The sequence below is a fragment of the Symphalangus syndactylus genome, chromosome 13 (genome assembly GCF_028878055.3).
Source record: "Symphalangus syndactylus isolate Jambi chromosome 13, NHGRI_mSymSyn1-v2.1_pri, whole genome shotgun sequence".
NCBI lineage: Eukaryota > Metazoa > Chordata > Mammalia > Primates > Hylobatidae > Symphalangus > Symphalangus syndactylus.
The window spans coordinates 97672131-97699289 of NC_072435.2; the positions used below are offsets into that span (position 1 = coordinate 97672131).

Here is a 27159-nt window from a genome sequence, read left to right on the forward strand (position 1 = left end):
TGTTTATAGTTTTCAGTGTGCAGATCTTTCGTCTTCTTGGTTAAATTTATTTGTAAAAATTTTTGTTTTTATAGCTATTGTAAATGGGATTGTTTTCTGGATTACTTTTTCAGATTGTTTTTAGTGCATTGAAATGATACTGATTTTTGTATTTTGATTTTTGTATCTTGTCACTTTACACAATTTGTTTATTCTTAAAGTTTTTGGTAGAGTCTTTATGGTTTTCTATATATAAGAACATGTTATCTGTAAACAGGAACAGTTTCACTTATTTCTTTCCAATTTGGATGCCTTTTATTTCTTTTTCTTACCTAACCACTCTGCCTATACCTTCTAGTACTATGTTGAATAGAAGTGGGAAGAGTAAGCATCCTTGTCTTGTTCCTGCTCTTAGAGGGAAAGCTTTCAACTTTTTCACTATTGAGGATGATGTTAGCTGTGAGTTTGTCATATATGGCCTTTCTCATGTTGAAGTATTTTTTTATATCTAATGTGTTGACAATTATTATAATGAGAGAATATTTAATTTTGTCAGATTTTTCTTCTGTATCTTTTGAGATGATCATAGTGTTTTGTTCTTCATTCTGTTATGTGCCATGTTTTGTTTATAGATTTGCATATGTTGAACCATCCCTGGTATGAATCTGACTTTATCATCATGAGTGATCCTTTTAATGTGCTGTTTAATTTGGCTTCCTAGTATTTTGTTGAGGAATTTTGCATATGTGTTCATTATGGATATTGTCCTCTAATTTTTTTTTCTTGTAGTGTCCTAGTGTGGCTTTGGAGTCCGGTTCGTGCTTGTTTCATAAAATGAGTTTGGAAGTATTCCCTTTTCATTTTTTTGGAAGAGTTCCTAGTGCACACAGAACATTCTTCAAGACAGATGATATGTTAGCCCACAAAACAAGTCTTAACAAATTTAAGAAGATTGAAATCATACTGAGAATCTTTTCTGATTACAGTGGTATGAAACTAGAAATCTGTAACAGGAAGAATTTTGGAAAATTAACAAATGTGGAAATTAACCAATGGTTCGGAGAAGAAATTAAAAGGAAATTTTAAAAAACCTTAAAAAATATAGAAGTACAACATACCACAACTTATGGGATAGAGCAAAAGCAATTCTAAGAGGAAAGCTTATAGCAATAAACACCTACATTTAAAAAAAAAAGATCTTTAATAAACTTAACATTATACCAAAAGAAACTAGGAAAAGAACACACTAAGCCTAAACTTAGCAGAAGGAAGAGAATAATAAAGATGAGAGCAGAAATAAATGAAACAGAGCCTAAAAAATAATAGCAAAAATCAATGAAGCTAAGAGTTGGCTTTTTGAAAAGATAAACAAAATCAACAAACCTTTAGGTAAACTAAGAAAAAAGGGAAGACAAAAAAAAAAAGAAGAAATGAAAAAGGATACATTGTAACTGATACCACAGAAATAAAACAGGTCATAAAAGACTACTATGAACAATTTATGTGCCAACAAATTGGATAACCTAGAAATGGACAAATTCCTTGACACGTACTATCTACCAAGACTAAATCATGAAGAAATAGGAAATCTGAATAGACCAATAAAAAGTAAGGACATTGAATCAGTAATAAAAAGTCTTTTATTAAAGAAAAGCCCAGGACCTGATGGCTTTACTGCTGAATTCTACCAAACATTTAAAGAACTAATACCAATCCTTCTCAAACTCTTCCAAAAGCACGCAGAAGGGGGAGCACTCTCCAGCTCATTTTATGAGGCCAGTAGGTAGGTATTCTCATAGACTTTCTGTTCATATCCTTTTCTTATTTTACTATTGAGTTGTTTTTGTCTCTTGTTTTTGTTGTGAGATAGGCTCTCACTGTGTCACCCAGGCTGGAGTGCAGTGGTACAATCATAGTTCACTGCAACCTTGACCTCCCCAGGCCTAGGTGATTCTTTTACCTCAGCCTCCCAAGTAGCTGGGACTACAGTTACGTACCACCATGCCCAGCTAATTCTTTTATTTTTTATAGAGACAGGGTTTCTCCACGTTGCCCAGGCTGGTCTTGACCTCCTGGGCCCAAGGGATCCGCCTGCCTCGGCCTCCCAAATTGCTGGGATTATAGGCATGAGCCACTGTGTCTGACCTCTTTCTTATTTGCAATATTTCTATATGTATTTTAGATATTCTCTTTGTTATAAATTTTGTTGGTACTGTAAGGGAGGCAAAATTTTACCTCCACCCTTTTAGGGTTTTTTGGCTGGGCCTGAGAATTAAATTGACATAAGACAGATCAACAGGAGAAAATCATACAAATTTAATAGAATTATTACATGGCACAGGAATATGCATAAGGAAATGAAGACCAAAAGACAAGTTAGAGTTGAACACTTACATACTGAATTGGAGAAAGAGTAGTAAAATGAAAATGTGGGTCAGGCATGGTGGCTTATGCCTGTAATCCCAGCACTTTGGGAGGCCAAGGAGGGTGGATCACGAGGTCAGGAGATTGAGACCATTCTGGCTAACACGGTGAAACCCCATCTCTACTAAAAATACAAGAAAATTAGCCGGGTGTGGTGGCAGGCTCCTGTAGTCCCAGCTACTTGGGAGGCTGAGGCGGGAGAATGGTGTGAACCCAGGAGGTGGAGCTTGCAGTGAGATTGCGCCACTGCACTCCAGCCTGGGAGACAAGAGTAAGACTCCGTCTCAAAAAAGAAAAAAAAAAAAAAAATGACAAGGCAAAGGAACTTGGCCTAGGGTATTTAATTGGATGGAGTAGTGGCCAGGAAATAATGATTAGTTTAATAAGATTTGTATAGATTTCCCTGGACCTCAGCCTACACTCCTTGATGATAAGACTGTTACTTGTATAAAGAGGATATCTTTCACCTGGGAATTTTGTCTTCTGCTTGGAAGAAACAGAAGGAAGTTCATAGTGATCATCTTGCACCTGCTGTTTTTCAAGTACTTTTAGCCTAGATTTTCATTTTACCAGGTGGCATAATTTGGGGGTAGAATGATCTTAATTCTTTCAGTATCTTCTAGTTTTACCTACAAGTTTTACCTTTTCTCCATTTTACCTACTTTCACTGGATGCATTTCCCTTACATTGTTCTACCTGCATTTATGTGAGATACCACTCTCCTGAGTCTTAAATCCAGTTGATCACCTTTACCTTGATGTCCCTGTACTGTTTCCACATCTTTTTTTTTTTTTGAGATGGAGTCTCTCCCACATCAATTTTTAAAATAGAGCACATTGCTTTTTCAACTGACCTTCCCATTCATATTCTTAATTGTATTGGCATGTGCCATTGTTCACTCAGTAACTTAAGCTAGATACCCTATTTTTATTTTAATTTATTCTTCTTTAGTAGTGTGAAGAAAGTACTAAGGTAAATGATGGATTATGAGAATATTGAATAAATAGACTAGCTAAGGGTTAAACCTTGGTGACCATACACTGGAAAATAATAAGAGAGGAATTGAGGCAATTTTTCAGAATCAGTATTGTATAGTGATTGAAGGATGTTATTCTGGAATCAGACTATATTCAAATCACCTCCTTTCATTTATTTATGAATTACTTCTAAAGAAATAAATAGATTTTATCAACAAGCTAAGTGAAATATACCCTGAAAAACATTTAGCCCTCATTGTAACAATTTTCACATACTGAAATATTCAATCCAAGTCAGTTTTTCTTCAGGATTTGTCTATGTAGCACTCAGTCACTCAGTGTCTCTTTCTACATGCTAATTTTCTACTTGCTAATTCACTTAATTCAGTGTGAAAGTTCAGACTCTGGGTGGGAAATAAGAGGTGAGTTGCAACTGAGCTTTTCACAGTTCTTGTATGTGTGTGCACATGTGTAGTGGTGTGGTAGGTTGCAGTTCAGTTTTATTTCAACTTTCCACATACAGAGTTAGCTTAGGCATCCTTAACTGTGCTCAGACATCCAGGCAATATGAAACAACATACATATATGTCTGCAGGTGCATTCGTGAGTAGCGTATAGTAATTAAAAGTAGATAGAGTTGGTTGTATATATCCATTACTTACATTTTTTATCCTGTGTTTGAGTTCTATTTAGATTTCTCTTTTGGTTTTTTTTGAGACAATCTCACTCTGTCACCCAGGCTGGAGTGCAATGGCACGATCTCCGCTCACTGCAAACTCTGCCCCCAGGGTTCATGACATTCTCTTGCCTCAGCCTCCCCAGTAGCTGCACTACAGGCACCCACCACCACACCTGGCTAATTTTTTGTATTTTTAGTAGAGACAGGGTTTCACCATGTTAGCCAAGATGGTCTCGATCTCCTGACCTTGTGATCCACCCGCCTCAGCCTCTCAAAATGCTGGAATTAAAGGTGTGAGCCACCACGTAGGTTTTTAATTCTCTGAAGTTTGAGAACATGAGTCTTAAAGTATAATTCTTACAACTGAATTTGACTGCAGTAAAACTTTTGAATACCTAGTAGAGTTGTTAGTCTGTCTAATGGCGTATTTGTTTTTTCTTAACTGTTAAAGTGGGAGAAAAGAAAAGATACATTAAAATACCCTTTAAGTTTTAGGTTTTTAGCATGTTTTTTGAGGGGGAAAATTTTTTAGCTTGAATTATATGATGCCTCTATAGCAGTTATATACTGCTAAAGATTTTTTTTTTTTAATTTAAGTTCTAGGGTACATGTGCACAATGTGCAGGTTTGTTACATATGTATACATATGCCATGTTGGTGTGCTGCACCCATTGACTTGTCATTTACATTAGGTACATCTCCTAATGCTATCCCTCTCCACTCCCCCAACCCCACGACAGGCCCTGGTTTGTGATGTTCCCCATCCTGTGTCCATGTGTTCTCATTCTTCAATTCCCACCTATGAGTGAGAACATACAGCATTTGGTTTTCTGTTCTTGTGATAGTTTGCTCAGAATAATGGTTTCCAGCTTCATCCATGTCCCTACAAAGGACATGAACTCACCCTTTTTTATGACTGCATAGTATTCCATGGTGTATATATGCCACATTTTCTTAATCCAGTCTATCATTGATGGACATTTGGGTTGGTTCCAAATCTTTGCTATTGTGAATAGTGCTGCAATAAACATATGTGTGCATGCGTCTTTATAGTAGCATGATTTATAATCCTTTGAGTATATACACAGTAATGGGATCACTGGGTCAAATGGTATTTCTAGTTTTAGATCCTTGGGGAATTGCCACACTGTCTTCCACAATGGTTGAACTAGTTTATGTTCCCACCAACAATGTAAAAGTGTTCCTGTTTCTCCACATCCTCTCCAGCACCTGTTGTTTCCTGACTTTTTAATGATCACCATTCTACCTGGTGTGAGATGGTATCTCACGGTGGTTTTGATTTGCATTTCTCTGATGACCAGTGATGATGAGCATTTTTTCATGTGTCTGTTGGCTGCATAAATGTCTTCTTTTGAGAAGTAGCTGTTCATATCCTTCCCCCACTTTTTGATGGGGTTGTTTGATTTGTTCTTGTAAATTTGTTTAAGTTCTTTGTAGATTCTGGATATTAGCCCTTCGTCAGATGGGTAGATTGTGAAAATTTTCTCCCATTCTGTAGGTTGCCTGTTTACTCTGATGGTAGTTTATTTTGCTGTGCAGAAGCTCTTTAGTTTAATTAGATCCCATTTGTCAGTTTTGGCTGGTGTTTCAGTCATGAAGTCCTTGCCCATGCCTATGTCGTGAATGGTATTGCCTAGGTTTTCTTGTAGGGTTTTTATGGTTTTAGGTCTAACATTTAAGTCTTTAATGCATCTTGAATTAATTTTTGTATAAGGTGTAAGGAAGGGATCCAGTTTCAGCTTTCTACATGTGGCTAGCCAGTTTTCCCAGCACCATTTATTAAATAGAGAATCTTTTCCCGATTTCTTGTTTTTGTCAGGTTTGGCAAAGATCAGATGGTTGTAGATGTGTGATATTATTTCTGAGGGCTCTGTTCTGTTCCGTTGGTCTATATCTCTATTTTGGTACCAGTACCATGCTGTTTTGGCTAGTGTAGACTTTAGTATAGTTTGAAGTCAGGAAGCGTGATGCCTCCAGCTTTGTTCTTTTTGCTTAGGATTGTCTTGGCAATGTGGGCTCTTTTTTGGTTCCATATGAACTTTAAAGTAGTTTTTTCCACTTCTGTGAAGAAAGTCATTGGTAGCTTGATGGGGATGGCATTGAATCTATAAACTACCTTGGGCAGTATGGCCATTTTCATGATATTGATTCCTCCTATCCATGGGCATGGAATGTTCTTCCATTTGTTTGTATCCTCTTTTATTTCATTGAGCAGTGGTTTGTAGTTCTCCTTGAAGAGGTCCTTCACATCCCTTCTAAGTTGGATTCCTAGGTATTTTATTCTCTTTGTGGCAATTGTGAATGGGAGTTCACTCATGATTTGGCTCTCCGTCTGTTATTGGTGTATAAGAATGCTTGTGATTTTTGCACATTGATTTTGTATCCTGAGACTTTGCTGAAGTTGCTTATCAGCTTGAGATTTTGGGCTGAGACGATGGGGTTTTCTAAATATACACTCATGTCATCTGCAAACAGGGACAATTTGACTTCCTCTTTTCCTAATTGAATACCCTTTATTTCTTTCTCTTGCCTGATTGCCCTGGCTAGAACTTCCAACACTATGTTGAATAGGGGTGGTGAGAGAGGGCATCCCTGTCTTGTGCCAGTTTTCAGAGGGAATGCTTCCAGCTTTTGCCCATTCAGTATGATATTGGCTGTGGGTTTGTCATAAATAGCTCTTATTATTTTCAGATATGTCCCATCAATACCTAGTTTATTGAGAGTTTTTAGCATGAAGGGCTGTTCAATTTTGTCCAAGGCCTTTTCTGCATGTATTGAGATAATCATGTGGTTTTTGTCTTTGGTTCTGTTTATATGATGGACTACATTTATTTTACATTTATTAGGTATTTATTGATGGACTTCATTTATGTGTGTTGAACCAGCCTTGCATCATGAAGCTCACTTGATCTTAGTGGATAAGCTTTTAGATGTGCTGCTGGATTTGGTTTGCCAGGATTTTATTGAGGATTTTCGCATGTATGTTCATCCGGGATATTGGTCTAAAATTCTCTTTTTTTGTTGTGTCTCTGCCAGGCTTTGGTATCAGGATGATGCTGGCCTCATAAAATGAGTTAGGGATGATTCCCTCTTTTTCTATTAATTGGAGTAGTTTCAGAAAGAATGGTACCAGCTTCACTTTGTACCTCTGGTAGAATTCAGCTGTGAATCCATCTGGTCCTGGACTTTTTTTGGTTGGTAGGCTATTAATTATTGCCTCAATTTCAGAGCCTGTTATTGGTCTATTCAGGGATTCAACTTCTTCCTGGTTTAGTCTTGGGAGGGTGTATGTGTCCAGGAATTTATCCATTTCTTCTAGATTTTCTAGTTTATTTGCTTAGAGGTGTTTATTTTATTCTCTGATGGTAGTTTGTATTTCTGTGGGATCGGTGGTGATATCCCCTGTATCATTTTTTATTGTGTCTATTTGATTCTTCTCTCTTTTATTCTTTGTTAGTCTTGCTAGTGGTCCATCAATTTTGTTGATCTTTTCAAAAAACCAGCTCCTGAATTCATTGATTTTTTTGAAGGGTTTTTTGTGTCTCTATCTCCTTCAGTTCTGCTCTGATCTTAGTTATTTCTTGCCTTCTGCTAACTTTTGAATGTGTTTGCTCTCGCTTCTGTAGTTCTTTTAATTGTGATGTTAGCATGTCGATTTTAGATCTTTCCTGCTTTCTCTTGTGGCCACTTAGTGCTATAAATTTCCCTCTAAACACTGCTTTAAATGTGTCCCACAGATTCTGGTATGTTGTGTCTTTGTTCTCATTGGTTTCAAAGAGCATCTTTATTTCTGCCTTGATTTCGTTATATACCCGGTAGTCATTCAGGAGCAGGTTGTTCAGTTTCTATGTAGTTGAGTGGTTTTGAGTGAGTTTCTTAATCCTGAGTTCTAGTTTGATTGCACTGTGGTCTGAGAGACAGTTTGTTATAATTTGTGTTCTTTTACATTTGCTGAGGAATGCTTTACTTCCAACTATGTGGTCAATTTTGGAATAAGTGTGATGTGGTGCTGAAAAGAATGTATATTCTGTTGATTTGGGGTGGAGAGTTCTGTAGATGCCTATTAGGTCCACTTGGTGCAGAGCTGATTTCAATTCCTGGATATCCTTATTAACTTTCTGTCTCATTGATCTATCTAATGTTGACAGTGGGGTGTTAAACTCTCCCATTATTATTGTGTGAGAGTCTAAGTCTCTTGATAGGTCTCTAAGGACTTGTTTTATGAATCTGGGTGCTCCTGTATTGGGTGCATGTATATTTAGGATAGTTAGCTCTTCTTGCTGAATTGACCCCTTTACCATTATGTAATGACCTTCTTTGTCTGTTCTGATTTTTGTTGGTTTAAAGTCTGTTTTATCAGAGACTAGGATTGCAACCCCTGCTTTTTTTTTTGTTTTCCATTTGCTTGGTAGATCTTCCTCCATCCCTTTATTTTGAGCCTATGTGTGTCTCTGCATGTGAGATGGGTTTCCTGAATACAGCACACTGATGGGTCTTGACTCTTTATCCAGTTTGTCAGTCTATGTCTTTTAATTGGAGCATTTAGCCCATTTACATTTAAGGTTAATATTGTTATATGTGAATTTGATCTTGTCATTATGATGTTAGCTGGTTATTTTGCTTGTTAGTTGATGCAGTTTCTTCCTAGCATCGATGGTCTTTACAATTTGGCATGTTTTTGCAGTGGCTGGTACCAGTTGTTCCTTTCCATGTTTAGTGCTTCCTTCAGGAGCTCTTGTAAGGCGGGTCTGGTGGTGACAAAATCTCTCAGCATTTGCTTGTCTGTAAAGGATTTCATTTCTCCTTCACTTATGAAGCTTAGTTTGGCTGGATATGAAATTCTGGGTTGAAAATTCTTTTCTTTAAGAATGTTGAATGTTGGCCCCCACTGTCTTCTGGCTTGTAGAGTTTCTGCCGAGAAATCCGCTGTTAGTCTGATGGGCTTCCCTTTGTGGGTAACCCGACCTTTCTCTCTGGCTGCCCTTAACATTTTTTCCTTCATTTCAACTTTGGTGAATCTGACAATTATGTGTCTTGGAGTTGCTCTTCTCGAGGAGTATGTTTGTGGAGTTCTCTGTATTTCCTGAATTTGAATGTTTGCCTGTCTTGCTAGGTTGGGGAAGTTCTCCTGGATACTATCCTGAAGGCTGTTTTCCAACTTGGTTCCATTCTCCCTGTTACTTTCAGGTACACCAATCAGATGTAAATTTGGTCTTTTCATATAGTCCCATATTTCTTGGAGGCTTTGTTCATTTCTTTTTACTCTTTTTTCTCTAAACTTGTCTTCTCGCTTCATTTCATTAATTTGATCTTCAATCACTGATATCCTTTCTTCCACTTGATGAATTAGCCACTGAAGCTTGTGCATGCATCACGTAGTTCTTGTGCCATGGTTTTTAGCTCCATCAGGTCATTTAAGGTCTTCTCTACCCTGTTTATTCTAGTTAGCCTTTCATCTAATCTTTTTTCAAGGTTTTTACCTTCTTTGCGATGGGTTTGAACATCCTCGTTTAGGTCAGAGGAGTTTGTTATTACCGATCGTCTGAAGCCTTCTTCTCTCAACTCGTCAAAGTCATTCTCTGTCCAGCTTTGTTCTGTTGCTGGTGAAGAGCTGTGTTCCTTTGGAGGAGAAGAGGTGCTCTGCTTTTTAGAATTTTTGGCTTTTCTGCTCTGGTTTCTGCCCATCTTTGTGGTTTTATCTGCCTTTCGTCTTTGATGATGGTGACGTACAGATGGGGTTTGATGTGGATGTCCTTTCTGTTAGTTTTCCTTCTAATGGTCAGGACCCTCAGCTGCAGGTCTGTTGGAGTTTTCTGGAGGTCCACTCCAGACCCTGTTTGCCTGGGTATCACCAGTGGAGGCTGCAGAACAGCAAATATTGCAGAACGGCAAATGTTGCTGCCTGATCCTTCCTCTGAAAGTTTCGTCTCAGAGGGGCACCCGGCCATATGAGGTGTCAGTCGGCTCCCACTGGGAGGTGCCTCCCAGTTAGGCTAGTTGGGGTTCAGGGACCCACTTGAGGAGGCAGTCTGTCTGTTCTCAGATCTCAAACTCTGTGCTGGGAGAACCACTACTCTCTTCAAAGCTCTCAGACAGGGACGTTTAAGTCTGCAGAAGTTTCTGCTGCCTCTTGTTCAGCTACGCCCTGCCCTCAGAGGTGGAGTGTACACAGGCAGGTGGGCTTCCTTGAGTTGTGGTGGGCTCCACCCAGTTTGAGCTTCCAGTCCACTTTGTTTACCTACTGAAGCCTCAGCAATGGTGGACGCCCCTCCTCCAGCTGCCTTGCAGTTCCATCTCAGACTAATGTGCTAGCAGTGAGCAAGGCTCTGTGGGCGTGGGACCCTCTTAGCCCGGTGCGGGATATAATCTCCTGGTGTGCTGTTTGCTAGGACCATTGGAAAAGCGCAGTATTAGGGTGGGAGTGTCCCGATTTTCCAGGTGCCGTCTTTCACGGCTCTCCTTGGCTAGGAAAGGGAGTTCCCCGACCCCTTGTGCTTCCTGGGTGAGGCAATGCCCCGCCCTGCTTCTGCTCATGCTCCATGCACTGCACCCACTCTCTGACAAGCCCCAGTGAGATGAACCTGGTACCTCAGTTGGAAATGCAGAAATCACCCGTCTCTGCGTCACTCATGCTGGGAGCGACTGTAGCTGTTCCTATTTGGCCATCTTGGAACCTCCTCCTAAAGATTTAACCTTTATAGATTCATTGAGGACTTTTGACTTCATTATATGGCGAATGTGTATGACTTTATTAGGAGGCAAATAATACTTTGGCTTTCTTTCTTTGGAACTAGCTTCTTAGTTTGTATCTGACTGACAATCTTGTTAATAGAGGCTATTTTTTTGTTTTTTGCCTTAAATTGTCTTATTGAGAAACTTACAATATTCCATTGCATAAAACAGATGAAGGTATTAATTTTATACCTTTATGGAAAGCAATTACAGTACCTGTGACTGTTAGATTTGAAAATGATGTAACTGTGAACTAACAAGAATAAACAGGTTTTTAAAATTGTATTATGTTTTATCACCACTCTTTCCCCTCAAAACAATGATTTTACTTTAAATAGGAGAAGAGAAAGGAAATTGACATTTTTGATTACTATCATTTGTCAGGTGTTATTTAATCTGTGTAATCTCATTTTATAACCAAGGGAACTGACTCAGGGGTTTCAGTATCTTACCCAAGGTCACATAGCCCATTAGTGCTCTTAAGTAGGCCTATCTTTTCTGTAACGACAACAAAATGTCTAGTCAATTAAAAATGTAAAGTTTATTTAAAATTTTGAGTTATGACAACAATATGATATAATGTACAAACTACAAATGCTCTGGAAAATGTGTAACTCTTGATTTTCTCATTTTATTCTTGTGCAATACAATCCTTCTTATGTCCATCAGAGAATTAAAGTGGTGAACATTTTGAACTTTCTTCATATATTAGCCAGCTGGCATGTTTTCCTAGCAAAATATTTTCTGATTTGACCACAGACTCTCTCAATCTGTTGTTACTGGTTTGAATAATAGAATATGCTGTCATGGTGGGCACCTGATCATGAAAACTGATATCTGGAGTGCATTTTTATTTGGATTTAAAATGTTTTTACAATCCCAGTATAAACACTGTTAATCTAGTCAAAACTGTTTCTCACAAGATCAAGAGCTTGCATAGTTTAACTAGTTATAGTCAAAAGGGTAAGAATAAGTTGTGCATTTACATTACACAAAATCTTAATTTATTTTAAACATGAAGGATGTCAGACTAAAAATAGTGTTAGGAATTTTTGAGATAAAACAGTTTAGTTTTAGAACTCTAAATAACTGGATTTATTTAAGTACCATTGGAAATTTTCTGATGTGTAACCTTTGTGGGGTTGGGGAGTAAGTGTATACAGTTTTTGGTCCAATGCTGGAAAATTACAAATATGTCCTACATTTGGAGAATAGATCCAATGTTTGAGAGTTACTGATTTTTTTTTTTTTGGTTATTCATTGAACTAGTTGCATGAAATAGAATTAATTTCCATTTTCATGACACAACAGGCCCCTGCACTAAGGACAGTGAGGATAATTTTTTTAGTTGTGTTTATATAGATGAGTAAAGAGCTGCTTATTTTAAGGCAGTTCAGACACTTAGTCTTAAATGTGGATAGTAAGTAGTAACAGTGGCTAATTATTATAGGAAGTATAAAAATGTAGATTTAAAAGGGTCAAATATATAGAAAATAATATTTAGGAGTACTTGATTTCTTTCTGTTTTTGTTGTGTAAAGTTTATATTGTAGTTTAGTTCTAGTGAACTATAGTTGTACTCGAATACCCACCCTTCTTCAAATGCAATGAATGGACAGATCTTGGTGTTTAGTGGAAACTACTAAAATATTAAAGGAGCTTAACTATGGAAGACAGCAATGTATTACATTTCATAAACCATGTATGGATACTTAAAAATATTTAGTACTCATGATGTATTAGAAAGGAGTAGTTAGAATTTAATTTTTGCTGAATTTGGGCTGGCAGCTTTTGGAAGGCATCGTTATTAATTTCTAGAATATTAATGAGGGAGCAGAATGGAATCAATAAAAAAAACTTTCAGCTTGTTCACTGAGAGAATTTATTATGCAGATGTTGAAGAAGACTTTAAAGAAAGCTTTATAGTTAGATAAAATATTAGCATGCAAACATGTTGGTAACATTAGTGGGTCTCTAAGCAACTATATGTCACTGTAGCCAGGTTATAATCTGTTTTATTTCTTATGGGAAAAATAGAAATTCTGTCAAAAAAGAGAAAGAAAAAGAATAATTTTGCTTGATTACTAACATCTGACAACTTATAGAAAGAAACCTGTGTCTTTTTAGCACTTGTTTGTTACAGTTTCATGTGTCCATGAGCTGAGAAGAATCAAAATTAATCTCTGGCTCAAGGTTTTACACTTGATCTTAGCCAAAAGGCCGAAAAGCAATGGCTCAAGGTTTTAGCACTGATGTTTTGCTTTCCTAGTAATAGTAATGAAACATAATTTTAAAAAATTAATCTTTAGGACCATATTTTAAGATTAAATCCTTGGAATATTATGTTATGTGGGAATTCACTATGGCAATGAGAATTTTAAATACGAGATTAAAAATAGATTAGCCAAAAGAACTAAAAGGAACTAAAAAGAATCAAAATTTTCCCCCATCAATAGTACTTAAGTATAGTTTACTGCCCACCCATCCATCCATTTTAGGTAGAAGAAATTTGACGAATTTCAAGAAATGTAATAGTGGCTATGTATTTACCAGTTTTGTCATGTGCAAACTTGACTTAGTTGTTCATATTTTATAAAATCATGAAAACCTTTTTCTTTTATATCTGGTTTCCAAAATTGTCTCATAGTTCAACTTGGGTGTTCTCTTCAAACCCACAAAAATTGAATGTCGACTTTACCAAAATTTAATTTGTATTTCTTATCTCAGTTATAAATTATTGAATATTCTGGTACCCAACTTTATCTTTTTTTTTTTGGCATTATCTTTTTCAGCACAGTGGAGAATTTACAGTCTCTCTCAGTGATGTTTTACTGACATGGAAATACTTGCTCCATGAGAAACTGAACTTACCAGTTGAAAATATGGACATGACTGACCATTATGAGGACATTAGGAAGATTTATGATGATTTCTTGAAGAATAGTAATATGTTAGATCTGATTGATGTTTATCAAAAATGTAGGGCTTTGACTTCTAATTGTGAAAATTATAACACAATATCCCCTGTAAGTATTTTTTAAACGATTCTATTTTAATCAAATTAAAATTTAGCTCTATTTATTTTGAATTATAGTATCACCAGTTATAGTAACTTGGTAATGTTTTTGCTTTCTGAATCATGTTAAAAATGGGAAAATTTAGCTACCTGAAAGCTACGTATTACTTGAAAGAAATATTTTGGTGGTAAATTTTCTTGGACTTGTATTATTGTTATTTAGTTGCTATAAGAATAGCTTCTTATTAGACCAAAAAGTTGTAACAAAGAAATTAGTCCCAAATGCCTGATTTCTTTTTGAATCATATCAAAGATTGCTTTTGTATTTCACTTTCTTGATTTAATGTGCATCTGTTCATTTGGCATATGTTGGATAAATGATTGGTATGACTTTTTCTATGGATTAATAATGTTATTTTACTACATATGAATATCATTTATTTTATGAATATAGTATTATGCAATATACATGAGATAATAGACTATTCCTTTTTTGCACAAGCATTTTTTTTTGCACAAGCATTTTTTTAATGGAGTATAAATTTAAAAATTAAATGGAGTAGTATCCCTTGCAGTTTGGTTTTGTCTATGTTAGAATTTATAAACTGTTTTAGAATATATTTGGGCACATCTAGTTATTTTTAAAGTGTTGGAAATATTTTTAGTTATTTGAACATTTACTGAGTGCCAACAAAGTAGTAGTTAAATAGTGGCAATAAATAACTGTAGCTGGAATTAGAAGAAAATGTTTACTATATTTTGTAAGATATTCAATTATTTTGTAAATATTTCAATATAATACTTGGGAACAGTGTTTTAGCTGATTGTCATAGAAACCTCCACTACAATAGTTATTTAGAGAAAATAAAAGTATAACTCTTTTATATAAGATGTCTGAAGATATGCAACCAGGACTGATATGATAGCTCCATGGTTATCAGAGACCTGGACTTTTTCTGTCATTCTGCTTGCCCATTTTAGTCCTTGGTCCCTACGCTCAAGACCATTTTATGGTCCAAGATGACTGTTGGAGCTCCAGCCATTATATTCATTATACTGGTATTCCTTGTACCAAGAAGTAGTAAGGAAGAACAGCACTTTGCTTTTCTCTTAAGGGTACATAGCTTTTTCTTTCATCTTATTGCCAAAAGGTTAGTCACATGGTTGCAACAAGCTGCAAGGGAGGATGGCGAATATAGATCTTATTCTGGGTAATATCTTGCCAGAATAAAAACAAAAGCTGTATTACTAGGGAAGAAAGGGAGAATGGATATTGGCAGGCAGCTTGCTGTCTTTGCCTCATTGAACTATCACAAAAACCTTTGCCTTGTTATAGCTTCCTCAAAACATATCCACACACATGTACAACTACACTGTGGTAAGGATACTTGTAAAGATGGCTTTTTAAATTCTTCCTTAGCTATATTTTATTTGCTTGCTTACAGAGATGATTTTTGTCTGTTTTTCTCATAGTTGATTTAGAGAGGCTTAATCATATATCAGTATTGGATTGTAGGAACAACAAAGATCTTAAAAACCAGTAACAATATAATCTACCTGAGGTCTTTGGGCACATTGTTTTCCTTCTATTCCTTGCCCTTGTCTAAGTCCTCTAATAAGTTTCCTCATTTGAGTGGGTTAAGTTATAGTATGATATATATCAGGGTACAAGTTTGAGGTTGTCTCTGTGGGAGACTCTCTCCAAATGTCATCATGTCACCAGGAGTAAAATTGAAGCTGCTAAGATGGTAGTACATGAAGTAGAAAATGTTCTGCATTTTAACCCTGGAAGATCAACAACTTAATCTCTGATACTATTGTTTGTTCTAGGGAAATTTCCAGTGCGGGGAAAAAGTAGACAGGAAAATATATCCCTAGATTGATTTCTCAAAAATTCATTAAGTATAATCCCAATTTTTGCTAAAAGTCTCTTTAAAGATACATATTAGAATATTCCAAACAGTTTTGAATGTCATGATCCTGAATTTTCATAATCCTGATAAAGTTTCTTTGTTTCATATTTGTTGTAGCTGAAATAAGGTAGGGATTATGAGGAATTGAGATAAAGCTAAGTCAGGGCAATTTGGGGAATGTGATCACTTAAACAGTACCCCTTCCCTCTTCACTCCCTACTTACGATTCCTCTCCTAAGGAAAATGGATTCAGGGCCCATGGGTATCTCAGAGCATACAAGGCCTAGATTGTAACTGGAGTCTAAGTAGAGAGATTTGATACAGGGCTTGTTTTCTCATGAACTGAGCAAGTATCTGGAAGACAAGATCAGACACCTGGGGTGAGGAGCAGAAATGGTTAATTCTGAGAAGAGCTTAGCCTCAGAGATCTGTGGACGTCTTTGGGGGAAGGTCAGCAAATGACCTCAGTGGGTACACCTATATTCCTTGACCCTCAAGCCAAGAAGTAGCTGAATAGATGGGCTCACTTCTTGTTGGTGATGCTTGGGAGAACACAAAACTCTTCCTTAGCCTCAGCAGATGACTGGTAGCCTGTTTGTCTGCTGCTGCTCTGTAAGTATAGATACAATTTCTATTACTTGTAGAACTGTCATCACTTAAGCTACCTCAGCAGTCAGATCTGAGTCCCAAAAAGCTAATGAAGAAAACAACACACCATTTAAGGGTTTCCAGCAGCCAGAGAAGGATGAGTTAGCTGACAACACACATGCCTAACAGAACAGAGCTACTAGAGGGGAATGACAGCAACTTGATTACATGTAAATGTTAGGTACTTGGGAAAATTCAAGAATAGCACCTCAACATAAAACTATGGATCTGACAAAAAAGAAGAAGGCAGTGCACCTGCGTGGACCTGGGTCTGGGTGGGAGTGCCATGGGTGCTTCATGATGCTGGCCTCTCTGGGATGGGGGGATGGCAGAGGGTGCTGCAACTACCCACAGGAGAATGCAGCCAAAGGCGTAGGTTTTTGGCTTTAACTTCTTTGTGATGAGAAGGCCACCCTTGAGAAAGCTCATAAAATGTAGCACCTCTGCAGAAATGGTCCTTAGTTGGAGCCTGTGCCTGCTGGGAGGTGCATCAACATCAGTGAATGGGTGGGTCCCCGATGCCTGCACACTTTTTAGGACCTTCTGATCTACCTGGCAGGGGTCAACTATACAGCCACTTTCAGAAAGAGGAAGCTTGCTGCTGTCTAGGCCAGATCTCTTGGCTCCTGGGGAAGATCCACCAGTGTCAGCCTCATTGACTCAGGAGTGGCAGAAGGGAGAGTCCCTCTGAGCATGGAGCTGGTCTCTAAACTTGAGATTGCCTAGGATTCCTATCACAGTCCAGAAGAAGAGACGAGACCTGACGAAGCTGGTGGCTGTCATGTGGCAAGTGAGACAATGGGAAAGCCACCTGCTGCAGAACATTGAAGAAGCCACCTGGCACCAACTCACCTGCTGCAAAACATTGAAGAAGCCACCTGGCACCAACTCACTGTCCAAGCTGAGAAGAAGGAACCAGGGACCCAAGGAGCTTCAGTTTAATATAAAACCAGCAGCAAACCTCCAAAGTCCAGGCATCTCAGAGAAATGCCTTTTTTTTGTGGACACATGGTTACCAAATACAGAGCTAGATTTTATTTTTGTAAATATTTGCATCTCCTACTTTATCAAAAAGTTTTCCTTTTTCTTCCTAAAAACCAAAGAATGCTTTTATTTCCAACTGCATCCCTTGCTCTGCTGCCTCCTTGCTCCTCTTCCCAGATGTTGGGCAGGTGGGCTGGGTCTTCTCAGGGATGCAGATGAAAGCTTGTTGCTAGAGTGGAAGAAAAAATGGCAGCCCCTGTTTGAAATCTCAGACTGAATTGAAAAACACAGGACATAATATAGTCTAAGTCCATCTAGGATCTTCTGTTTTAAGAGACAGGTGTAAAGATTTACTCTCAAACTGCAGGATGGGTGGAAAGTATTCCAGATCAAGGTTCCAGTTATCCCTGGGAGCACCCACATTTCTTTTAAGGTTTCTAGCAGAGATGTAATGATGAAATTACTCACAAAAGGGATTTGATGCAGGCTGGTAGTTGCAGTTACTGGGTTACTGTAAATTTCATCTGTTGATGTTCTAAATATGTGGTAAGAATTTACTGTGTAGTATGTTTAAACATTTGTAAGTTTTATGAGCTAGTTCCTCCTGTATAAGCTGACAATTCAAGTTGTTCACTGTTTTCCTGTGACAGTTATTATCTGGTTATAAAATTATCAGATAAAAATAAGAGAAATTTATCACTTTTTCAAATACAACATGAAAGTATAAAACAGCAGACTTTCTTTTGTAATTGCATAACATTGAGATAAATACTTCAGAGTAATTTCATCTGATATTTATTAAAAATAAATCATTTTCTTGACAATTAAAAAAAAAGAGTTCCCAACATGGTAGATCAATTCAGACCAAAATTAGTCTCTTGAAAATTAAGCACAATAAATATTTAAAGCACAAAGAAAAATATTAAGTAAAGAAATCGTGAAGTACTTAGTAATTTTCCAAGTAGGAGAACAGTAAAAAAAAAAAAAGAAAAAAAAGGAGTTAAACAGAAACAGATGCAGAAGAGGCTATAATTAAATATATAATAATTTGATATAAATATATTTGTTATAAGACAAATTTTCCTTAACTGAAACAAAAGCAGATAACACCATTATTGTAGACTGGCCTTTTGAGATATCTTTTCAGGTTCTTTGCATGTCTGACACCCATGGCTCCACCTGGACCTACCCAAAAACAATTCAGCATGCAAGACGACAGCTTTGATCCCCTACGATTTCATCTCTGCCCCCACCAATCAGCAGCAAGCCTAGCCATCCCCCACCCCTTCTTCCAAACTGCCTTTGAAAACCCCCTAACCTATGAGTTTTGGATGAGATTGGTTTGAATACTAACTCTGTCTTCCACGTGGCATGGCCAGCCTTGTGCCTATTAAACTCTTTTGAGACAGGGTCTCACTCTGGCGCCCGGGTTGGAGTGCAGTGGTGTAGTCACAGCTCACTGCAGCCTTCCTGGGCTCAAGTGATCATCCCACCTGAGCCTCTTGAGCAGCTGGGACTACAGGCACACGCCACCATGCCCAGCTGATTGTTTGCATCTTTTGCAGAGACAGAGTTTCATTGTGTTGCCCAGGCTGGTCTTGAACTCCCGGGCTCCAGCAATCCACCTGCTTTGGCCACACAAAGTGATAGGATTAAAGGTGTGAGCCATGGTACCTGACCCTAAACTCTTTCTTTACTGCAGTTACGTAGTCTTTATTTGTGTGGCAGACAAGAAGAACCCATGGGCAGTTACATTATGAAGTTTAATTATATGTATTCTTAATGATTGCTAACAACTGTCAGGTAATACTCTCAACTGAAACATCAATGACACTGAGTAGAGCTTTGTGTGAAGTATTTTTTATAGTCAGCATAGCATTTTATTAGTAATACTCTATGTTTTCTACAGAGTCAACTACTGGATTTTCTGTCTGGCAAACAGTATGCAGTAGGTGATGAAACTGATCTTTCTATACCAACATCACCAACAAGTAAATACAATCAGGATAATGAAAAGGTACTGATAAACTGTGAGTAAATTAAAGCAGACTATAATCTCTTTCAAATCACTGAATTTGGTGGTACCTTAAAGTTACTAATGCTTTGAACATTATTTAGAGAGACATACAAATCTTTACTTTGTTTAAAATTGTATTCGCAAAGAATAATACATTGGAGGCTGGTGAGAATGTGATAAAAGAGTCTTTATGGTTTGGGGCCAAGGTAACAGGCATCGAACAAAAATAGTTATCATTCAAAGTATCAGGAAAGTAATTGAAGGTTCAGTTTTTCAGAGTTCTTTGACTCTCTTTGGTAAACTTCACATTTACTCTTTTAGATGGTTGATCCTTGGGAGAATATGCTCAACTGAAAGATCTGGTCTGTACCCCTTGCATTAGAACAACTCATATATCAGGAGTTTAGATAATAGAATTTGTCGTATAAACCACCGAAAAGTAGTGCCACATGCAAGTTTGGTTTAATATAATTTACGTTCAGCTGAATACTATGCTAGGTACCTAAACATATATGGTAACCCCACTAACCATAGTAGTAGTACTTACGAAAACGGGGACTAAACTATGACCTTTTTTCCTCTCTTGCCCAATTCCTATTTAAGGGGCCTGGGGAGTCATACCTTCTAAACTGTAACATCTCATCAGATGGGTTTTATTTAACCCTCTATAATGTGGTTTACTTTCCTGTCTCTGGCATAACGTCACATGACAGAGAAGGAAATAAAAATATTTCACCCCAAAATATGTTTCTTTGCCATATTTTGAAATGGTCCTACAAAGCTGTCTTTTGTGGAGGAGAATTTGCGTTTGTAAAGGATCTCTATTAATTAACTAAATCTTTCCCCTTCCAGGCCCTCCCAGTCCTGAAGAGATAACTGAGTCTAGCACCTTTTAATAGGAAGCATTTGCCATCTATTGTTTCTAAGGGTGGCCACCTATGAGACTTCATCTACATAATAAGAACTTTGGTCTTCACAATCCCATATCTTAAACCAGAGACTCCTTTCTACTGATTCCAGGTCTTTAGATAATAATTCTTTCAACCAATTGCTTGCCAATCAGAAAATTTTTGAATCTACCCATGACCTGTAAGCCCCATTTCAAGGTGTCCCACCTTTCCAGGCTGAACCAATGTTTACCTTACATGTACTGATTGATGTCTTATGTCTCTCTAAAACACATACTACCCCAGCTACCTGGGAGGCTGAAGCAGGGGAATTGCTTGAACCAGAGAGGTGGAGGTTACAGTGAGCTGAGATCGCACCACTGCACTCCAGCCTGGGTGACAGAGCAAGACTCCATCTCAAAAAAAAAAAACAAAAAACAAAAAAAACATACATAACCAAGCTGTAACCCAACTACCCTGGGCACATGTTCTCAGCATCTCTTGAGACTGTATCTCAGGCCATTGAGAGACAAGACTAGCTGGATTTCCTAGGCTGACTAAGAATTCCTAAGCCTAGCTGGGAAGGTGACTGCATCCACCTTTAAACAAGCGGCTTGCAACTTAGCTCACACTCGACCAATCAAGTAGTAAGGACAGCTTACTAAAATGCTAGTTAGGCTAAAACAGGGGGTAAAGAAAAGCCAATCGTCTATCGCCTGAGAGCACAGGGGAAGGGACAATGATTGGAATATAAACGCAGGCATTCGAGCACGGAGCGGCAACCCCCTTTGGGTCCCCTCCCATTTTATGGGAGCTCTGTTTTCACTCTATTAAATCTTGCAACTGCACACTCTTCTGGTCGGTGTTTGTTATGGCTTGAGCTGAGCTTTTGCTCACAGTCCACCACTGCTGTTTGCTGCTGTTGCAGACCCACCGCTGACTTCCACCCCTCCGGATCCGGCAGGGTGTCCGCTGTGCTCCTGATCTAGCGAGGCGCCCATTGCCACTCCGGAGCGGACTAAAGGCTTGCCATTGTTCCTGCATGGCTAAATGCCCAGGTTCGTCCTAATCGAGCTGAACACTAGTCGCTGGGCTCCACGGTTCTCTTCCGTGACCCACGGCTTCTAATAGAGCTATAACACTGCATGGCCCAAGATTCCATTCCTTGGAATCTGTGAGGCCAAGAACCCCAGGTCAGAGAACAAGAGGCTTGCTACCATCTTGGAAGTGGCCCGCCACCATCTTGGGAGCTCTAAGAACAAGAACCCCCTGGTAACACCATGATCACTCATATTTGGCTCAGAATTAACCTTTTTTTTTTTTTTTTTTGAGATGGAGTCTCGCTCTGTTGCCCAGGCTGGAGTGCAGTGGCGTGATCTTGGCTTGCTGCAAGCTCCGCCTCCTGAGTTCACGCCATTCTCCTGCCTCAGCCTCCCGAATAGCTGGGACTACAGGTGCCCATCACCACGCCCAGCTAATTTTTTTTTTTTTTTTTTGTATTTTTAGTAGAGATGGGGTTTCACCCTGTTAGCCAGGTTGGTCTCGATCTCCTGACCTCGTGATCTGCCCACCTCGGCCTCCCAAAGTGCTGGGATTACAGGCGTGAGACACTGCGCCTGGCCCAGAATTAACCTTAAATATTTTACAGGGCTTAACTCTTGGCAAACTTTCTGTGATTAATAAAATCACCATTGACAAGATGAGAATTTAAGAGTATTGAAAAAAGTAAAATTATATTCAACATACTTTAATTATTTTTGTTTTATTTGTTTTGCTTATTATTTTTTTGAGGCAGAGGCTCACTGTGTTGCCCAGGCTGAAGTGCAGTGGCACGATCTCCGCTCACTGCAACCACTGCCTCCCAGGTTCAAGCGATCCTCCCACCTCAGCCTCCCAAGTAGCTGGGATTACAAGCGTGCGCCACCACGCCTGGCTAATTTTTGTATTTTTAGTAGAGACCAGGTTTTACCATGATGGTCAGTCTGGCTTCGAACTCCTGACCTCAAGTGATCTGCCTGCATTGGTCTCCCAAAGTGCTGGGATTACAGGCATGAGCCACTGTGCCCAGCCAACATGTTTTAGAAATACGATATATAAATGGTCTAGAATGCATTTACTTCCAAAATCACCTGCTCCAGTAAGTTAACACATTTGGTGAATCACCTTCATTTTTGACAAACATTGCTGAGGTAGACTCTTCTATATGTCCCATGTTAAATAGATTGCACTTAAAATATATATTTTATCAGTGCCCTCAAATACTTGTGTGTCTCCTTCCTAGATTTAATAGTTTTATATGTGCATCTGATATTTTTCTGTCCTATTTGAAAGTAAGTTGCTGACATGTGGATCCCTAAAATTCCTTAGCATACATTTCCTAAAAATAATGACATAACTGCAATATAATAAATAAGAAAACTTAAATAAGTATTTTCAAATATCATTTACTAACTTCCGTATTTAAATTTCTCCATTTGTCCCCAAAATGGTTTTATATCTCCTTAGACTCTTTTACTCTAGAAGAATTCCCCTAATCTTTTTTCTTTTAATTTTTCTGATTAATTCCTTGTGGTATTATTTAGCTTGTTTCTCTATTTGCTGTATTTCCAATAAACTGGAAGTGATATCTGAAATCTTGCTTAGATTTTGGTTTAATATTTCCCAGGAAATACTTCTTAACTGATGCAGAGTATTTCATTTTATATCTTATTGGGAAACAAACTCAGGTTATCCTAAATTGCCAGGTCTCTCCAGTAGAAAGATGTAGTTTTTCCTTTGCTGTCAGCAAAGATCTGTGAGGTGACACTTTGGCACTGTATAAATATCCTGTTTCTCAATAACCTTTTATCTAATGGTTTTAAGCATTGATGATCCCGACTTGAATCAGTTATTTCTGTAGTATCTATAGAATAGTGAGCTTCTGACCAGGCGCGGTGGCTCACATCTGCAATCCCAGCACGTTGGGAGGTTGAGGCGGGCGGATCACAAGGTCAGGAGATCAAGACCATCCTGGCTAACACGGTGAAACCTCGTCTCTACTAAAAATACAAAAAATTAGCTGGACGTGGTGGCGGGCACCTGTAGTCCTAGCTACTCGGGAGGCTGAGGCAGGAGAATGGTGTGAACCTGGGAGGCGGAGCTTGCAGTGAGCCGAGATGGTGCCACTGCACTCCAGCCTGGGAGGGAGTGCAAGACTCCATCTCAAAAAAAAAAAAAAAAAAGAATAGTGAGCTTCTGATTCTGTTATGTCCAGCCTGGGAGGGAGTGCAAGACTCCATCTCAAAAAAAAAAAAAAAAAAAAAGAATAGTGAGCTTCTGATTCTGTTATGTCTTTACCTTAATTACTTACCATTTCTCAGTAAAGCTTTATCTTATCAAATGAGATGAAGTACCCTTCTCTAAAAATCTAAGGTTAACTCCTTAATTCTCTACCAATTTAGGGGTTAGTGTAATAGTTATATATAATATAAGCAAATTAGATATTTATTCTTTTATTCTCCTTTTTGTGTGTCTATTATATGGATTCATGAATTTATATTTATTCAGTGTTTTAAAATGAGTTACACTCATTAATCTTTGATGCTAAAATAGAGGAAGCTGCTTCAAGCAGGTTTTTGGGTCTTTTTTACATGCTCTAGTAGACTTTTTAAGCATTTTCCTCTTTTCTGGTACAAGAAAATATCCCAAGCCCACCTTGAATGTTTTCTGCCAAGACCTGGTACCTTTTAGAGATTTGTAACTATTTTCTCTTGCTTGAAATTAATTTTTCACTTATATTTCCTTTCTTTTCTCTTGATGCCCCAAATCTTGACAAAGTGATTGCCAAATTGCCTGATCTTTTCTTGGTGGCGCTTAAGCAGTGTATTTGTGTATCAAAAGGGTAGATTACTTAAAGATCTCTTTTATCTATCCTGTATGTGCTATAGGGAGGAAATTATAATTGTTATATTTGTATTTTTAAAGAGGAATGAACCAATTTGTATATGTGAAAAGAATTAAGCTTTTAGAACTTCAGTTTATGAAGTTTAAAGGGGTATCTGTGAGTAAAGATTATAAGCATGTAGTTTCCTGATTTAAACAACACTGATAGTTTCATTGTGTTAATTCTCTAATTTCTAACTTTTGCTTTCTTGGATTGTATTTTCTAATAGAATTTTATCTGCTAGTTCAACTAATGGATTTGATTTTCTGAGGAGTATGAAATTGGCAGCCACCTTCCTAGCCATGCTTCTGTTACTTGCAGTTTCTAATTTTTCTTTTTACAAGATCTTTTTGGAAGTCAATGTATTTCTTTTTTTTTTTTTTTTTTTTTTTTTTTGAGACGGAGTCTCACTGTGTCGCCCAGGCTGTAGTGCAGTGGCGCAATCTTGGCTCACTGCAAGCTCCGCCTCCCGGGTTCACGCCATTCTCCTGCCTCAGCCTCTCCGAGTAGCTGGGACTACAGGCGCCCGCCACCACGCCCGGCTAATTTTTTGTATTTTTAGTAGAGACGGGGTTTCACCGTGGTCTCGATCTCCTGACCTCGTGATCCGCCTGCCTCGGCCTCTCAAAGTGCTGGGATTACAAGCGTGAGCCACCGCGCCTGGCCTGTATTTTTTTTTCCCCTCTGAGACGGAGTTTCACTCTGTCGCCCAGGCTGGAGTGCAGTGGCGCGATCTCAGCTCACTGCAACCTCCACCTCCTGGGTTCAAGCAATTCTCCTGCCTTAGCCTCCTGAGTAGCTGGGATTACAGGCACGTGCTACCACGCCTGGCTAATTTTGTATTTTTAGTAGAGACAGGGTTTCACCACGTTGGCCAGGCTGGTCTTGAACTCCCGACCTCGTGATCCACCCACCTTGGCTTCCCATAGTGCTGGGATTACAGGCGTGAGCCACCGCACCCGGCTGGAAGTCAATGTAGCTCTAATTAAAATCCTAATGTGAATTTTTGGGCTGCAGTCTTGCAAAGAAATATTTTGACCATCAAATGTGTTTACTAATATGACACCAGAGTCTTCAAGTAGGTGAATGGATTGAATTTGAGAAACAATATTTTTGTTTCCTTATTTTATTTTACTTCATTTTATTTTTCCTAAGGTACTAAACCATTGCTTTTAAAATTCTGAAGTAATGAAGGGAATAATAGAATAAAGGCCAGAAAAAGAAAATCATCACTTAAAAAATCTAAGTATCTTAGTTTTTGTCCAACTTTTTTTTTGTCAGTATATATAAGCATTTATGCATTGGCAAACAAAAGTTAAAAAAAGACCCTGTATAAATTGTTAATCTTCTCAGCTTAGAAAAACTGACTTTCTTCAAACTGAGGTTGAATATCTGCCTGTCAGTAAGAAGAGATAGGAAAAGAAACTTGGAATTGTCAGAAAGCTTAAATAAAATTGTCCGGCTTCTAAACAAACATTGCAAATACTTTGTGGTATGGATAGAATCAGTTTATTAAACAAATAAACAGAACAGTATCCTTATTTTTGGTGTCTTGGTAAAGGCTTTAATCTTGTGGATTTTTTCAATTTAGGCCCTTGCTCTTGGACATCATAACTATACTTATGTGGACTGCTTTTCCAGGGAGCCTCTTTACAACTCACTTGTAAATACAAGAGCAAGGAAACCATAACAGCCATGTTATCTGACCATAATGATAGGGATAGATTTCCAATTGCAGCCATGAGTTAAACACTCTAACTGTGAGGACTCCAAGATGTTTTTCCCTGAAGTTTGCCCAACATCACAAATCAGAAGGACAAAATTTGCTAATCTTAAAGAGCAAGTTGTAGATGTCAGAGCTTAAGCCCGGTTTTTGTACCCAATTAGGATCAGGTATATACATATTTGTTAAGTTCTTGTTATTTTTGAACAGCGGAGGCACAGTGACATAGAGATTGCATTAAGTTAAATGTAGGAAAAGTTTCTGATTACAATGTGAATGTCACTTTTTCTCTGCTTTGATTTTTGGTAAATTGTGTTATTCTTCCCAAATGTCAAAGGAATACAAAGAACTGTGTTTTAGACAGACTATTGCACTGTGAAGTTAAAATGGAAACTCATATTATAGACTTGTGTAATAGAAGTATTGTGATTTACTGTGAAAATAAAGATAAAAGGACATTTGAAATATGAGCAGAGGCTGGGCATGGTGGCTCACGCCTGTAATCCCAGTACTTTGGGAGGCTGAGGCAGGCAGATCACCTGAGGTCAGGAGTTCGAGACCAGCCTGACCAACATGGAGAAATCCCGTCTCTACTAAAAACACAAAATTAGCCAGGCGTGGTGGCACATGCCTGTAATCTCAGCTACTTGGGAGGCTGAGGCAGGAGAATCACTTGAACTTGGGAGGCTGAGGTTGTGGTGAGCTGAGATCGTGTCATTGCACTCCAGCCTGGGCAACAAGAGGGAAACATCATCTCAAAAAAAAAAAAAAAAAAAGAAATATAATCAGAAAACTATATTCGTTATTTTATAAAATTTTAGGAGAAACCTTAAAGCTTATTTTTATTTGGTTGTGCCTTAGAATACCTTTCTTTGTAAGGCACCATAATAAAAAATATGAGCATTTATTTTATCCCAGGTAAGTTTTTTTTTCTTTGGAGACAGTCTCATTCTGTCGCTCAGGCTGGAGTGCAGTAGCACCATCTTGGCTCACTGCAACCTCCACTTCCCAGGTTCAAGTGATTCTTGTGCCACAGCCTCCCAAGTAGCTGGGATTACAGGTGTGTGCCACCACATCCAGCTAATTTTTTTTGTATTTTTAGTTGAGACAGGGTTTCACTGTGTTGGCCAGGCTGGTCTTGAACTGTTGGCCTCAAGTGACCCACCTGCCTTGGCCTCCCAGTGGTGGGATTACAGGTGTGAGCCACCACACCCAGCCTCAGGTAAGTTTTTCTTAAT

General features: G+C 38.2%; 1 protein-coding gene across 41 annotated transcripts in view; it reads left to right on the plus strand.

Annotated features, from left to right (window-relative positions):
• The window catches only part of PARPBP (PARP1 binding protein), a 282808-nt gene that overhangs the window by 216783 nt on the left and 38866 nt on the right, over nt 1-27159 (plus strand). For 19 of the 41 annotated variants that reach the window (XR_010114917.1, XR_010114918.1, XM_063614318.1 and 16 more), the window contains 2 exons: nt 13604-13837; nt 19282-19389. The exons of 5 other annotated variants lie outside the window; for them this stretch is intronic. Coding sequence is in view for 32 of the 36 variants with exons in the window: in XM_063614318.1 (XP_063470388.1) it covers nt 13604-13837; nt 19282-19389 (342 nt within the window). In the remaining 4 variants the exon portion in view is untranslated. Of the gene's footprint in view, nt 1-13603; nt 13838-19281; nt 19403-20241; nt 23348-27159 lie in introns of those variants that run through there. 17 more of the 41 variants (XM_063614324.1, XM_063614327.1, XM_055240302.2 and 14 more) reach the window with 6 other exon arrangements.